This window comes from Hemicordylus capensis, chromosome 4 (genome assembly GCF_027244095.1).
Source record: "Hemicordylus capensis ecotype Gifberg chromosome 4, rHemCap1.1.pri, whole genome shotgun sequence".
In the NCBI taxonomy this organism is placed as follows: Eukaryota; Metazoa; Chordata; class Lepidosauria; order Squamata; family Cordylidae; genus Hemicordylus; species Hemicordylus capensis.
In genome coordinates, this window is record NC_069660.1 from 281861352 (window position 1) to 281878719 (window position 17368).

The 17368-nt window shown below is 44.3% G+C and overlaps 1 protein-coding gene and 1 long non-coding RNA gene across 7 annotated transcripts in view; one reads left to right on the forward strand and one right to left on the reverse strand.

The window, feature by feature from the left end:
• The window catches only part of TRIQK (triple QxxK/R motif containing), a 66510-nt gene extending 52411 nt beyond the window's left edge, over positions 1-14099 (reverse strand). The window contains exons 1-2 of one of the 6 annotated variants that reach the window (XM_053249612.1): positions 13273-13564; positions 9526-9640 (exon numbers count right to left, since the gene is read on the reverse strand). In XM_053249612.1, the coding sequence (XP_053105587.1) occupies positions 9526-9537 (12 nt within the window). In that variant the 5' untranslated portion in view covers positions 9538-9640; positions 13273-13564. The other 5 variants (XM_053249613.1, XM_053249615.1, XM_053249614.1 and 2 more) reach the window with 5 other exon arrangements.
• LOC128324720 (uncharacterized) lies at positions 12765-16747 on the forward strand. Its single transcript, XR_008307054.1, has 2 exons — positions 12765-13044; positions 14155-16747. It is a non-coding gene; the product is annotated as an uncharacterized LOC128324720 (long non-coding RNA).
• Positions 16748-17368: the final 621 nt, after the last annotated feature.

Consider the following 17368-nt stretch of genomic DNA (forward strand, 5'->3'; position numbering starts at 1 on the left):
AACAAAAAAGCCTTAATCACATGGGAGGGTTCAGCAACGGAATAAAGCTAATTGGGGATGTTGTGGAAACTCATTCCTTGTAGGTTTTAAAGATGCTGGGCAGTCACCTATATATAAGTTTAAACTGATGAACTGTAACCTTGGAACACTATCCAATTTACACTAAAAATGTGCATGAAATGTGATCTGAACCCCAAATCGCGGCACATTCCCCACACCTTTAACAGGGAGGAGAGCAGGTCTATACCTGCTCCTCCTCCGCCCGCTGCCACAGGAAGTTTGGCGGCACTCCCCCCAGCTAAGATTGTGCACTGGAGAGGCGTCTCCAAGCTGCCCTCATGTGATGCCAACATGCTGGAGGGAGCGCCGCAGAACATCCTGTGGTGGCAAGTGGAGGAGGAGCAGGTATGGACCTGCTCTCCTCCCTACTAAAGGTGTGGGGAATGTGCCACGATTCGGAGCTTGAATCACATTTCATGCACATTCCTTTATACTACTGATATGCAAACACCATTCATTCGAATTCTATGGAAATATCATGTAAGCTACACAATATCTACAATTGGTAAGGTTAGCACTTTGCTAAAAAAAATAATCAGATTTTTTATAAGCAACAGGCTATTAGAAGCAGGCACAGCATATGTGGAATACACGAGAAAGGATCCAGATTAAGTTAGTCATGACTAAGTCCCATTGAAATTAATGGGGACTAAGTTGGTCACGTCTAATTTATTTCAGTGGTGCATAGTTATGACTAACTTAGTCAGATCCTGCCCATGATATACAGATGTATAATATCAGGGGTGTGTGTGTATGTGTACACACACACAGATTGTACCAGGGCTATCTGTAGAGAGCCCTGGCGTGGTATGGGGCCCAGGGCAAACCAGCAAGTGCAGGGGCCCCCCGCCAATTAATTCTAATGGGGGTTAAAAGAGCGGGGCCTGGGGCGGTCTCCCTGCTTGCCATGCCCGAAGGACAGAACTGGTTTGTACACAGATAATACAAGCATTAAACATTACCCACTAAAAGAAAAGCAGATGTGGTTGATGCATCCGCTATTATTATTTGCATCCCATCCTTCCTCCAATGAGCTTGAGATGGTATACATGGATGGGTGGGTCATCCCACTTGATCTTCACAACAGCCCTGTGAAGTAGGTCAGGCTGAAGAATTAGCCCAGGATTCCTCAGTGACCTCACTTGGCTGTCATTTCTTCTTTTCAAAGTTAACACTATAGTTTACAGCATCTGCTGCTTAGAAACAATAATGACTCAATCCTAAAACTTGTAATTCCTGCTGTTGTGCTCACAATAAACTACATAAACTATCACACTTGCATTTAGGGCCATATTTGGGAGTGTACAGGGATCTGGCTGCAATATTCATAGTTGTGTCCATGAATTCTTAGCTTTCTTTTAAACAAGGAAAAGAAGACTCCACCTTTTATGTACAGAGATCAGTTGATAAAAATTGATGATTTTTAAAAATGAAAAAATGGATTTTTAAATTTTAAATGAGGTTTTTAAATTTAAATTGTATTTTAATTTTTTTCTTAACCATTTATTTTAAAAGAACCTAGGTCAAAGATATCATCATGAATGTTAATCTCATAGCTTCTACTCTATAAACATGTTAATACAATATATGGGGATAAGAGAGAATAGACTTGATCAATCCTATTCTGCAGGTGGTGTACATGCAGCACACACACAAGGAGCAAAGCTCTTGCCCCCACCTCTCTAAAAGTACAAAAACATTTGGCCCATTCACAAGTTATGCTCAACACTTATACAATGACTGTACAGTATACACAGGTACAGATCTGTATACAGGCACAGTCAGTCACATGTTATGTTGAACGCAGGTACAGCAGTACACTTCCTGTCTGTACCAAGCATCTGAATGGCCTGTATCCAGGTTCACTTTTTAAATGAACCTAGGTACAGTCATTCACACAAACATGTGCACAGCCATCTGCATACTTGTACAGGATAATGTCTGAATCTAATTATAGAGGATTTGTGGGGGAATGGAGTAGATCTGAGCAAGGAGGAGAAGTCTGGATATACATGCAAGGGTTTGGGGAGGAGAATAGAAAGCGAAACCAACAGTGAATAGAATGTATTCATGTAGTCCTGAAGAAACTTTTTCCGAGTGCTGTAGAAGGGAAACTCCTATCATGGCAGCAGGATGTAAGGAACACCCCATTTGGGAATATTTTAATGAAATTCCTGTACTTGTGGGTAGGACAAGCATGCATGTGAAATGCATGCAGTGCAACAAGGATATGCAAGTCCTGGTGTATGAATGAAACAACATTATGAGAAGTGTGTACCTACTTTCTAAAGATGAAACCTAAATCTGTCTCTGAATAATGATTATTAGACAACAAGAATGTACTTTTACTAGAAGATGAGGATTGAATAGAATCTTCCTGGCCACAGATTTAAATTGTGATTTAAATAGATTAAAACTGAGTCCTTCTGTGAAGCGATTGAAATCATCGATCTGATTTAAACCAAATCAACCCTGACAGATATATAAGAGAAAATGTGAAAACAGTACTCTAATTAGGGATGTGCAAAAAATTTCGGGCACAGAACGATCTGTGCCCGAAACAAACAATTTCGGGTGATTCGGGGCCGAACCGAATCACCCCCAATGTCCCCCGATATTTTTCGGGCATGAGCCGAATCACCCGAATTTCGGACCCGAAAAATTCGGATGATTCGGTTCATGGTTGATTTTTGGCGATTTTTTGAAGTTTTAGTGACTTTGGGGCAGTTCGGGGGCATAGCATGGGATCTGGGCAAAAGGAGTGGGGTGGGGTGGTAGTGCCTAATGGGTGCAGGCTACCGCCCCAATTTCAGGAGGATTGGGCAAAGGGCTGATTTTTGGTAAATTTCTGAAAAAACTTCTGAGGTGTGAATTCTCATTGTATCATAGCAAATGAGATTTTTTTTCAATTAGACAACTCTCATGACCCCACTTTCACTTTTTCACACTCTCTATTACTATGAATAATATGAGGAAGTAATCAATTTAGCACACTTCACCTTATGAAGACAAACCTCATAAAAATAAATTCACCAAAATTCACCCCTCTGCCCAATCACTCTTAAATTGGGGATGGGTGGTAGCCTCCACCCATTAGGCACTATCTACCAGCCCACCCCACTCCTTTGGGGCAGATCCACTTTCTGCCCCCAATCTGCCCCAAAGACACCCAAACTTCAAATATTCCCAAAAAATCAGCCCTCTGCCCAATCCCCCTGAAATTGGGGTGGTAGCCTCCACCCATTAGGAACTACCACCCCACCCCACTCTTTTGGGGCAGATCCACTTTCTGCCCCCAAACTGCCCCAAAGTCACTAAAACTTCAAAAATTCTCAAAAAAATCACCCCTTTGTCCAAACCCCCTGAAATTGGGGTGGTAGCCTCCACCCATTAGGCACTACCACCCCACCCCACTATTCTGCCCCAGGCCCCACTTTCTGCCCCAATTTGCCCCAATCTGCCCCAAAGACATGAAAATTTCAGAAATTTGCCAAAAATCAGCCCTTTGCCCAATCCCCCTGAAATTGGGGTGGTAGCCTGCACCCATTAGGCACTACCACCCCACCCCACTCCTTTTGCCCAGATCCCATGCTATGCCCCCAAACTGCCCCAAAGTCACTAAAACTTCAAAATATCGCCAAAAATCAACCATGAACCGAATCATCCGAATTTTTCGGGTCCGAAATTCGGGTGATTCGGCTCATGCCCGAAAAATATCGGGGGACATTGGGGGACATTCGGATTAAATCAGAATCCGAACCGAATCAAGGGTGATTCGGGTGACCCAGATTCAGGCACAAAACAGAACAGGGGTGATTCGGTTCGGGTCCGAGCCGAATCACCCAAAAACCCGAATTGAACACCCCTAACTCTAATTGCTCAGTCCACAAACAGGCCATGAAGACAATAGCCTACTCCTACTGCTGCTGCCCAACAACTAGTATTCAGCCACTGTTAGCAACTGTAGCTTTCTCTTTCTACTACCACCAACTTTTCTTCATATTGTGCAAGATTCCATTGTTCTTTACATAGTAGTTCCAGAGATGATCACACATTTAGCACTCTTAACTGTGGGGCAACTTTCTGGTATTGAAGGACTGTGTCTTCCCTGACTGCAACTGTAATTACTGCTTTGGTCATACATATACCATAACATAAATGCCAGGTGACAGCAAATACAGCATTGTGATCAGGGTAAACAGCCTGAGCACAAATACAGAAGCTGTGCCATGTGGAGTATTATTAAAGCTAAACTGGCAGAGCTCAGGCATCTGCTGCTGCTCTACAATGCAAAAATTCAGCACAGTTCCATGTATAAAGTGAAAAGCTTCTAGAGGCAATTATTTCTTTGGCCCTAGTGATTAAGGATATCAACAGCAAACAAGATATGGGAATGGTTTAGTTTCCTCTTTGATCCTTAATATACACCACTTTTGCATTTATTTCCTTTGATGCAGAAGGAAAAGAATTAAAATGAGAGTCCCAGCTGATACAAGGTCATAGAACCCACATTCTCAAAACCAGCTAGGGCTTCTAAAGCATTGTTGTTACATTAATAGTTTCTACAGTGTTGCAGTCTACGGACCATCAAGCTGCCAAGATTTTAAAATGGATTACACAGTACTCCATATAAGCATCTAGAAAAAAGTGGTGTGATCATGCACAATGGGTTAAGACCTTTTAAAGATCTTTGACTTCTGATTCTTTGCACTATGTATTCCACACAGCGTGCCCTTTCTCTCCATTTCCTTTATTCTTTTATATTTGCTGTTGGGCTATGGGCCATAGGTGGGAGATGGGTAGATACTGTTGTGTATTTGCACTGGCATGTTAACAAAATCATTATTATATAATAAACACAATAAACTTTAAATTAAAGAAGGGGGTGGGCCTTGCTAAAATAGACCAATTTCCCTTTTTGGTAGGAAATGAGTAGATATAATATGTTTATCATTAACAATAAGAATATTTGTATACTGCTTCATAACCAAAAAGTACTCCATGAAGTTTACACAGAAAAAGAAATGAGAAGATGGCTTTCCTTCTCAAAAGGGTTCACAATCTTAAAACAAAACAAAATATCATCCAGGTAATAGTCACTGGGAGAGATGCTCTGTTGGGATAAAAAGGGACAGTTGCTTCCCCCCTGTTAAATATAACATTACCATCATTTTAAAAGGTGCCCCCTTCTTGCCATGTGTCCATAATTAAAAAACAACCCATGTTGCAGTTCTAAGCACATGGTAAGATAAGTCACCATGGGCCAGTTGTTGAGATGAGAATTATTATTCCCTTCAGGTCTGGTCTACAAATGCAGCAGAATGATATGGTAACAGTCAAGAGGCAACAGAGAAGCTGTTCTCACAACCAGCCTAAGCCCAGCCTGGATTAGGTTAATCACAAGAAGTGGTGGGATCCCTGCAGAGGCTTCCAACAGACATAACCCTTCTAAACAACCCGGCTGTTAGCCAAGGTTAAGGGTGCACTTGCACCCTTAACATGGCTGCCGTGTATAGTGTCTCTCCTCGGGCTGAGTTCAGCCCAAGGAGACAGAGAGAAAGGTGCACAGAGTGCTCGTCTAATGGGGAAATCCCCCAATGCAACGCACATTGCACACGCTGTATTGTGGGTTGTCCAGCGGCCGGAACAAGAAGTTCCAGCCCTGGATCCCTCCACCCTGTTCCATGCTTCATAGAGCAGGGTTGCTCCTGTGGGTTCACTCGCATCACCAAGCCTTGGATCGTCTGCAGGGAAGGTAAGCTTTCTGGAGCCTTCCCCACCCCTCCCGCCCACCCGCTCTTGGTGATTGTGAGAATAGGCTCAGAGTGAACTTTACCACTTCAGGCTGTAGGTGAAAGATGCCATTTTGGAATGCTCCACCACACTGAAAAACAACCCTTCCAGTATGTAACACACATGCAACACAAACATATGTTCGAGCCCAGTCATTCCAGTCATTGTGGAAATGGGAGAGCATTCAAAAGTTGTATTCCCCCACCCACCCACCACACCTATAGTCTGAAGTGGTACATTCCATTCTACCACCTCTGAACTTCATTTTCATTTTATTCTGCTCCACGTACAGACCAGGCCTCAGCTAGGAATGTGGCATGTCATGGAAGGAGCCTATGTATTGCTGGCTTTTGTGCTGGGCATGTGCATCAGAGGCAGTAGCAAGAGGGCACTTGCTTCTGGTGAGGGATTTGTGGACGCTTGTCCACTGTCATGTTTTGGGGAAATTATTCTGATATGAAAGGTGTGTGTGTGGTCAGGTTTGCCCATGTCAGTCACCTCACAGTCTACTTTCCAGTTCACAACTGTCATGGCAGCTCTCCAAGCCAAAGTTGATAGATGACAAACTGGGCTGACAGAGGCACCTTTTCTTAAGGGATTATCTCTTATTGAAAAACATCACAAAGCTGAAGAAACCACACATATCCTTGGAAAAAGGAGTGTCTGACATGACAAAAACTGATCTGACAAACTTAACGACAGAGGAACCAGTTTGCACTCCAGAGTGATATAGCAAGCCCTTTAAATATTTTCCCCTCTCTTACAACACGAGAACCAGCGGTCACCCCATGAAACTGAAGGCTGGGGGATTTAGGACTGACAAGCAGAAGTACTTTTTCACACAGCACATAATTAAGCTATGGAATTCCTTGCCATGGGGTGTGGTGATGGCCACCAGCTTGGATGGCTTTAAAAGGGGCTTAGACAGATTCATGGAGGACAGGTCTATCAATGGCTACTAGTCTGGTGGCTGTGCTCAGAGGCACGATGCCTCTCAATACCAGTAGCAGGGGAGCAACAGCAGGAGAGAGGGCATGCCCTCACTTATTGTCTAGGGGCTTCTCAGATGCATCTGGTGGGCCATGGTGCGAAACAGGATGCTGGACTAGATGGGCCTTGTGCCTGATCCAGCAGGGCTGTTCTTATGTTCTGCCAAAATACATATTACCTACAAACATATGTAATGGTAGCCTCCTCATAAAACCACTTTGGGAGGATCAAATTGGGAGCGGAAAAGTAGATGGCACCGAATGCTTTCCCTCATTCTCCCCTCCACTTTCAAACATGCATTTAAAAACCAACATGGGGACAGAGGCGGGGGAGAGGGGTCCAGCGCAGAGAAGGGAGTTGCTTGGGAAGGCAATTTGCAGTGGGTGAAGGATGACGAACAATCCCATCCTACCACTTCACAGTTCCCAATCACTCATCTGTCTCAGGTGCAAAGGAGATCCAAGGGAGATGCATGTCATTTATTATTCTTATTATTTATTTATTATTATTTATTTACACAGTCAGACAGATGTTACTGACTGGTTTGTTTTATACAGACATCGAGTCCTTCCCGAGGACCTGGGATGGCTAAATTTTATTGTCAATGTTGTTGCTGTTATTATAGATATCGTCGCAGAATATAGGCTGTTCCCAGTAAAGTTGCTTTTTGTAATTGGCTGATGGTGATTTCTGTGGCCCCTATGGTGTTGAGGTGCTCTTCAAGGTCTTTTGGAACTGCACCCAGGGCGCCAATGACCACTGGGATTATTTTGGTCTTTTTCTGCCACCGCCTTTCAATTTCAATTTGTAGATCTTTGTATTTTGTGATTTTTTCTATTTCTTTTTCTTCTATTCTGCTATCCCCTGGTATTGCTATGTCGATTATTTTAACTTGTTTTTCTTTCTTCTCGACTTATTTTTATTATTATTATTATTATTATTATTATTAACATTTATATCCCGCTCTTCCTCCAAGCAACCCACTACATACTTAAGTTTCTCCTTACAACAACCCTGTGAAGTAGATTAGGCTGAGAGAGATGTGACTGGCCCAGAGTCACCCAGCAAGTGTCATGGCTGAATGGGGATTTGAACTTGAGTCTCCCCAGTCCTAGTCCAGCACTCTAACCACTACACCACACTGGCTCTCCCAACTTAAAAAAAAAAAAAGTAGCTGCAAGGGGAGGTGTCTAACCCTTTCCCCTGTGATGTTTTCTCAATCAATATATCTCTGTCTCTCTACACACACAGATCTGCTGGGGGTAAGGGGGAAGTACCTGTATCATGTCCATCTTTTAAAAGGCACCTTTTAAATAGTGGTGTGCACAGGACCGCGGCTCTGAGGTCTGGCACCAGGGGAGTGGTTCTTTAAGGGGGGTGCACTTACTTCTCCCGCCGCTTCCCCCCTACAACACTTTTTTTAAAAAGTGTCTTGGGGTGGCAGTGCGGCGGTACTTCCGGCCACTTCCAGCAGAAAATGGGGGCAGGGGCGGCAGGGAGTTACGCTGCTGCCCCAAGAAGTTGGTTTTAAAAAGGAGCGCGGGTGGTGAAAAAGTGGCGGGAGGGTTAAGTGCACCCCCCCACACCTTAAAGAACCACCCTCCCGGCACCGAACCTTCGAACTGCGCCACATTCAAACCAGTTCGGAGGCATCTACAATGGCCTCCGGATCGGTTCATGCACATCCCTACTTTTAAAGTGATAGAGAGCAACTTTCCCTATTCAGCTCAGCGTAGTATTTCTTCAGCGGCAGTTGCTAGACTTCCTTCTTTCCTTCCTGACATGGAACTATTTTCTCTTATCCTTTGCCATGTAAACTGCTTTGAAAACTTGTTTTTGGTGAAAAGCAATATATAAATATTTTCAATAATAACTGAAGAGCTTCCCCATAGCACAGGTTTTCAGAGTATTTAAGACAGATTTATTTCATCAAGCTTTTATCGGCTGTAAGTTGGTTTTTAGTGTCTTTCTGCTGTTTTAAATTATTGTAAATTTTTAACAATTTTAATGTTTGATTTTAATGCTGGTTTTATTGTTTATTTTGTAAACCACCAAAAGACATTGGTATAAGGCAGTATAGAAAGGTAACAAATAAATAATAAAACAAGCAATTGCCATGCCCTGAGTACATCTTCTGGCTCTGATCCTTCTGATTCTTGTCTACCTGATTCGGCACTTGACCCTAGTGGTCTTGTCCACATATGCTGCCTCCAGCCCCTCTGAGCCTCTTCTGCCAGTTCTGCAATGGGGCCTCCACTCTATCAGCAGCCTACCTAGGTATGTAAGAATTCTCTGCCCCAGAATCCTTTGCCATTACAGATGACACCAAAATCTGTTGCCCAACAGACATATGAAGAATAGATATGGTGCTATCAAGGCACTGTACAACACAGAGAGACAAGACTTACAATTCCTACTTATAAAATATGAAATCAAATACTCCCACACACAAAAATAGCATGCCCCTAGATTGTGGGCGATACTACATTGCAGACTGCATAGACACATATTCTAATCCTACTATAGCTGGAGTAGTAAAAGTTAATGATTGATTCTTCCTGGTCCATATCACAAAGCTAACGTACTGCTTGGCAGGTTTTGCTTAAAGCCGCTGGAGAGGAAAGGCAAATACTACAGCTCAGAGTGGAAATGAATGGGTAGAGGTTTATGTAGAACTCTTACATTTTGTGACATCTCTCTTCATTGTCTAATGTAATCCCCGTCTCTTTATCATAAACACTAAATTTGTTGCTATGTTGAAAAACGGCTCCAGCTCTTTACAGTTTCCCAAGATCATCTGTTTTGCAAAGAGAAACAAGGAACAGCCAAAATATTACACGAAATGTTTGGTAATAGAATCCACGATTGGACATCTGGGACATTCCCATCACAACTCAGAAATGAATAGCATGAATGTATCATAATATTCTGTGGTTATCAGTTCCAATGACACTCTCTATTCCAGTACATTGAATCTCCCAACATAAGAGATTTTCCCTCCACAACTATAAAGTTTACGATAATTATGATTATTTTTATTTATATAGCATCATCTATTTGTACCTGATAACGAATTAGAAGACAGTTCCCTGTCCGAAGGGACTCACAATCTAAACAGTATTCTGAAATAGCATGACTTGACATTCTTAAAGATCTGTATACTACGTCTGATTATCTAAATGAATGTTCACTGAAACATGATGTCCATCACTGATTATTCATTCTGAGTTGTTTTAGTATCACACATTCACATTAATACATCAAAATATAACAATTTCAAAATGAATCTCTGAAGAAGAGATGGACTGCATTCTTGTAGAAAACAAGAAAGCATATTGTATTCACATAATTCCCAGTTTGCCCTGCCCTTAATTTGCTTTTTCATATTTAAAAGGTACTGACTTGGGTTTTCTGTGGCTTTGGCTTTATCTCAGAAGGCTCCACGTAGGCAGGCACATATTCTCAAAAGGGTCGAACGAACTAACACAAGATCAGATCAACTCAGCCAACAATACTACTAGCCAAGCACGCTTTTTTGTGTGGCTAACAAGGTATTTCTTAAAGCAAATCAATTATATATATATATATATATATATATATATATATATATATATATATATATATACACACACACACACACACACACACACGTAAAATATTTATTCGATTTCTATACCGCCCTTCCAAAAATGGCTCACGGCTCAGATGAATGCAGTGTAGTGCTGAGGTGGAGTGAGGTGGGGATGCACACAAGCTTCTCTAGAAAACTCCAACATCGCTAAGAATCTCTTCCCATCACACCCACCACTCCTGAATTCCCCCACCCTTGACCTATGTTGTGTAAGTAAAGCTCACAAAACAAGTTCCGGTATTTTAATATTTGATTTCATTCAGACGATCACATTCCTGTTTCCAGTGCCAGCTCAGAGTTTTGGAGGGCCATCTCTCAGGCAAGACCCCTCAGTGGTGCCCCTTCCTTGTTGCCAGCTGCTGTTGTTTGTCTTCACCACCATTGCCATCTCAACTGTTTGGGAAAGAGCTGGCTAAGTGAATATGCATTCACGGGCAGCTGCTTCTCTTCCCCCCTCTCACTGCTATTGTTTGCACCTCCTGGGTCAGAGAGAAAGAGCAGGTAAGTGGGTGGCAATGGTGAGGAGGAGCAGGCCAAGGGGCCAGGAGCCGCTTGGTAGTGGGCTTTCTTGCAGAGATGTGGCTCTCAGCAGGTGCCCAACCATGGCAACCCTTGACACTGGCCCTACCCAATTCTGTTAAAAACCCAAAGCCCACTAAGACAACAATCCTAAGGTTTCTTACTAGGGAGTAAGTTCCGTTGAAATCAATGTCACTTACTTCTGAGTAAACCTATTTATGTTCACACTACACAGTACTTTAATGTTGGCATTTACCAATGAGCAGCAAATGTAAACCCATACCTGCCAACATGTCTCTATTTTCCCATTCAGGTGAATGGGAAAATAGGGACATGTTGGCAGGTATGTAAAACTTCCTCTTCTTTGGTTTCAAATTCTAATTGTCAGTGACTTCCAGCTGAACATTCACAGCTTGCACAAAGCAGTGATGTCTTCTAAGACTGCCACTAGGCTGGCTTTTTGCAAGCTTGCATTCTTTTTGAATGGCCAAATGCCAGAGCAAGATTAAATACAGCAATATAAAAGCAGTTTTAAGATGCACAGTCAATTATCTAAGGAAGGGAGGTAGGATGGCACTATTTATTGCACATGTGTAATACACATTTTCCTTCTGGCAGTTCCACTATTTAGAACAGAACAAGGAATTTGCCAGGCTAATACCAAGCCCAGGCACACCAGCACCACTGACTAACACTAATGGACAATTATAGAGACCCTAGCTAGATAGAGGGATAACTGATCCAAGATCATGCATTGCAGGGCTAGAAATGTGAATCCAAGAAATGTGAATCCAAGATCATGCATTGCAGGGCTAGAAAGGTGAAGCTTTAGGTTGATGTGTTTGGAGAAATGCTGCATTTATATAGCATATAGGTTTTAGCATGCTCCAACTGGGGATAAATGGCAGTTCTAGGGCCATTTGAAAGAACAGTGTATTTCAGTGGGAAGGGGAGGATGGTTAAAGTATTGAGAAGCAACTGGAAGCCCATGAGCCATATTTGTGATCACCATTTAGCCCATCCCTGTACCTTTCTCACAGGAAGTATTTTATCCCCAGCTGGCTTCCTAACAAACTTCAGCAGAGAGAAAAGCTGCCAAAACACACACAGGCTACTTTTGCCCACATTTCCCACCCACAAAAATTAACACACCTGTCTGAGGCTTGCAATCCCAGCCAGTTATGAGTCCAACATTGGCAGTGTTAGTAAAAGAGAAATATTTTGGTCCTTCTCTCCTGCTGCCATGAACCATAGGTGAAGGTATACAGAGGTAAAGCATGCCATCAAGTCAATTTCGACTCCTGGCACCCAAAGAGCCCTGTGGTTTTCTTTTGGTAGAATACAGGAGGAGTTTACCATTGCCTCCTCCTGCACAGTGTGAGATGATGCCTTTCCGCATCTTCCTATATCGCTGCTGCCCAATATAGTACCAGCGGGGATTCGAACTGGAAACCTTCCAATTGTCAGTCAAGCATTTCCCTGCTGTGCCACTTAAGGTGACTACAAGCAACAAATCATTTTTGCGTTACGTTTTTGCATTGGTTTTGTTTTTGTTGTTGTTTTTAAATCCAAACTCGCAGTGAAGCCCCTTAGCAAACCTGCAGCAAAGCCTGCTGTCTGGAAACGCTCCTAGAGAACTAGGCAGTGAACTAGGATCTTGTTTCCATCCCACCTTTCCTCCGTGGAGCTCAGTACACAGGTCTTCTCCACTCCGCCTTTTTCTCCCGCCCTCACAACAACCCTGTAAGGTAGGCTAGGCTGAGAGTGAGTGGCATACTCAAGGCATGTGCTCTACCCGTCTCTCCCGAGGAGCGCGCAGTGGCTGGAAGTGGGCCTCTACACACCACCCAGAGAAAGCACAGGCAAGCAAACAACACGGGCGGGCAGCGACCGCACAGAGCTCGCTCTCGCGCCCTTCGAGTGGCACGGCCGTAAGCCACAGCGCTGGCCATAACAGCTGGAGGAGGGGGAAAGCCCTGCCTGAAATCCTGGAGACCAGTCACTGTCGACACTGCTGAGCGAGATGGACCAATGACCTGACTCAGGATAAGGTAGTTTGCTGCTGGGTGTCCAAGAAGGAGCTGCTAAATGACGTCTATAATGAGTTTACTTGAGAACGAAAAGCAAACCGCAGACGAATGAGCGCCGCTGCAGATGCATGAGAAAATCAACCCTCCCCCGCTCCTCCGCAGGGACTGCGGCAGGGCTACCGATTGACGACGCGCTGTCTCACCCCCTTCCCTTTTTCTTCCCTGCCTCGCAGCTATTTCCGGCCTCACCTGAGATTTTGGGTTTCTCCCATTCCCCTGCCCTAAAGCAAGATGGCCGCCTCAGCGATCTGGAGAGCACCACAGGGCGCTCTCTCTCAAGAAAAAGGGCGTGCGGGCTTCGGCGTCAGCTCAGATGGACGGCACGCTCCAGCCAATCGCGGGACACACGGCTTCCAGCCTAGCCAATGGAGGGGTGGGAAAAGGGAAAGGAGCCGCCCCTCTGGCACAGCTTGGCCTTTGTCGGCCTCGCCAGGGTGGCTGTTTCGATGGTTGGGCTGGGGGGGGTGGCCCGGCGCGTGCGTTCGCGCCTTGGAGGGAGTGGGGCGGGCTGCGCGCGGAGGGGCGGCCCAGTCTCCCTCCCCTCCCCGCTCCCTCCCCCACCCAGCACCGCGTAGCGCTTCGATACCTCCGGGGCTGAGCGACGCGTGTCGGCTCCGCCTCTTCTTTCTCCAGCGGCAGCAGGCGGGCTCACAGTGACTGACTGAGAGAGACGTCCCCCTGACTCGGGTGGGGACGGCCCGGTCTGCCTCTGCCTTCAGTATCAATATACCTCTCTGGAGGAGGAGGCTGCCCACCAGTGCCCAGCCCTTCACGAGGTTCAGGCCGAAGCTCCATCTCGTTCAGCGTCCTTCGCCTTCCTACAAGTGTCCTTCACTTGGGAAGCCCAGACGCGCGTAGCTATCATGGCCAGTGCCCCTTGATGGCTATTTCCATGGTTTCCCTAAAGGTACCCTGTGCCGTGGAGTCAGTGTCGACTGCTGGCGACCACAGAGCCCTGGGGTTGTCTTTGGTAGAATCCAGGAGGGGTTTACCATTGCCATCTCCCATGCAGTATGAGATGAGGCCTTTCAGCATCTTCTGTCTTCTTCTCTGTCTATTTCTTTCTCCTAGGCGTACCCGTCGCTAATCCTATGTGTGGCAGCTCTCGCGAGAGAGCTGCGGATTAGGGACGAGGAGAAGCGGGTGCGGAGGAGAAGCGGCAGCTGCCAGAACGGACAGCTGTTCAGGGGAAGCAGCGGCTGCCAGGATGGCTAGCTGTGCAGGGGAAGTGGCCACCACCAGGACGGCAGACGGCTGGCCAAGGAGAAGTGGCCACCACCAGGACAGCAGATGGCCAGCCAAGGAGAAGTGGCAGCCGGCGGCTGAGGAAAAGCAGCCTGGCCGCTGACGGAGAACGGGCAGGAGGGAGAGAACGAAATGGGACTGGAGGGGAGGGGAGAAAGAATTGAAGATGTGGGAGGAGATACAGGGAAAACTAGGGGTGCAGATGCTCTGCGCCAGGTCAGCTAGTCTTCCTATACTCCTGCTGCATGCTATAGGTTTTCCCCATTGTCTGGGAAACATATCAATGGGGATTCAGACCAGAAACTTCTGGCTTGATAATGAAATCATTTCCCCACTGCACCATTAGGTGATATGGTTTCCCTAAAGTAAAGTGTGCCATCAAGTCGATTTCAACTCCTGGTGCCCACAGAGCCCTGTGGTTGTCTTTGGTAGAATACAGGAGGGGTTTACCATTGCCTTCTTCCACACTGTATGCGGTGATACCTTTCAGCATCTTCCTATATCGCTGCTGCCCGATATAATACCAGCGGGGATTCAAACTGGCAACCTTCTGAGTGTTAGTCAAGCATTTTCCCGCTGCGCCACTTAAGGTGACCCTCCATTAAAACGTCTAAGGCAGTAGCCACTGACCCCTTTTGTGCAGCAGGTCCCCTAAATTAATGGTTAATAAGTATTTTTTGCTGTTTCTCCTTAAAGTTACTGTCCATCAATTCCATTGGGTGACCCTGGATGCTAGTATTGGGGTGCGGGTGGGGTGTCCAACATTAGTGCCCATCTTTCTTCCAAATTCCTAATATGGTCCTTATTGTTTGTGTGTGGTTTTTTAATGAGAGAAGTCCAGGGCTTATCCAAAATTTACCCTCACAAACTTTTAAACCCTTCCCAAATATGTTGCTGGTTTGATAAGAGATAGAGCTCTTAGCACTTGCTCAGAGGCACTTCATATGTTCCAGGGCTGAGATCTTATGCTGAGAACAGATTCTGGGAGCTAGGCCTTGGTAATCCCTGCCCCATTCGCAACACTATAATAATTACATAAAAGCTGGTGACAAATTTCACTCTCTAATGAATACTTAGATAAATGCTTAGTATTGAGTGTTCAAAACATGTATTACCTTGTAATCCTTACAATATATGTAAAAAATAACCCTGTAAACTAAGTAGTATTATCCCCACATCACAGATGAGGGCTGAGGCTGAAAGGGATTGGCTTGTCTAAGGTTGCCTATTGAGTTCATGGCAGAGACAAGATTCAAACCAGGGACTTTAATCCATAGTTCATTCTCTTAGCTGTTATACCAGCTCTCTGACAAAGCAACAGAACTCAGAATGGGGCTATGCAAATAAGAACAGTCTTGATTCTCCATGGCTGCAATCATCAGAAGCAGGGAGCAGGTTTTAGCATCCTTTCCAGTGGTGTCCCCAAGTGCATCCTCATACAAGTGAGTATTTGTCTCTCAGCTCTTCCTCCTTTGGGGAAAAACATAAATTAAAAGCTAGACTGATACACTCTGCCTTGCTTCCGAGTTGACTTGATATACTCATACTGTATCTGTTTTGCTGACAAGTTGCTAAGGTGAGAAGAACATTTGCTTGGGATCTTGTTTAGTCCATTTATTGTGTCTACCCTTAGCAATACTTTGTTACTTTAAAAATGCTCTTCTGTGTTTTAGTTTATCTATTTCTTAAGGCCAATTTTTGCCTTATTCTGTTACTAGCCCTTTTCAGACAATCATTAATGAACTTGTGATGTGGGGGAGCAGGGTTTTAGTGGCAGGTTCATTGCATGTGCAAGGCTGGAACAGATTCAGAGTTTTTGAATGCATGGAGAGAACCATACAGGCGGAATGCTTGTATACATGCATAAAAGGTGAAGCAGGAACTTCTGCCATGATTCCATCCCCCTCCACCTCTGTGTGCGTTCACTCAGCCTAATGATTGTCTGAAAAGGCTAATACTGCATATCTTTCATCTTTCTGGCTGAATTTGAAGCATATGTTGATTTTATAATACAAATAGCTGTCTATTATGTGTCCTATGAAAATGAGCTCATCTAACATAAGTATCCAACCAGCCATCAGGAAATTGCCATCTTCAGACACCTAGGCCTCTTCCAGTTGGTACACGAAGGACAAAAAGGCTCCATATGCCATTACTTGGACTCTGAGCCATCAAGTCTGCTCCTGCCCACCCCCACTTTCCTCCTATTGATTTTATAGCATTTTGCTAAATGCTATCATCCATACAGATGTCTGCCATCATTTTGTTGACATAGTGAGTCAATACTTCATTAAATGTTACCTTTCAGCTTTACCCTTAATTGTCTAAAGTATATGTGGTGTTTTCATTATTTATGTGACTGCACCATTAAATTATGCATTCTGGAATTTAAAAAAAATAAAAGGTTTTGTTTACATTTATTATTATTGCTCTGGCGTCAACTTTTGGATTTCTATGTAAAGAAATTAATCTTCTTTTGGAGGGGGAAATGGGAGATGACAAGCACTAGCTCCTGCTGCCTCGGGGACATAATTATGCTCACAAATACAAAAACAGAAAAATCATAAGCTCAACACAGTTGAGACTCTTGAAAGTTTCATCTCAGCATGAAGCTATGTTTTAATTATTATTTTTGTCTGTATTGTTCAGATCGTCAGTGCACCAGATAGAATAAGTGCTTATCCTAGTTAATTCTTCATGAGACTTGTGTCACTGGGAGATGCGTTTAATTTATTTTCTTTTGCTTCTTTCTTCATGCCACTACTTACAAAATTGTGTTTTACAGCCAGATTCAAAGCTTTACAATGTCAGTGGAAAGATTATCTAGCAAAGATTTGGCCAGGGCTGACTCTAGAAGGCAAGGTTTATGAAAGTCTACAGTGAGATTCAGAAAATTACTTTCTCCCCTTCACAAGGTGATGCTTGTGATAATTTTGTATTGAGAGCCAGATGAAGGTCAGCCTTGTGAATGATCCAGTGGGACTCCATATCCCCTGCCACTGTGCACCTGGCTAACTCTACTTTAGAAGCTTAAAGCACA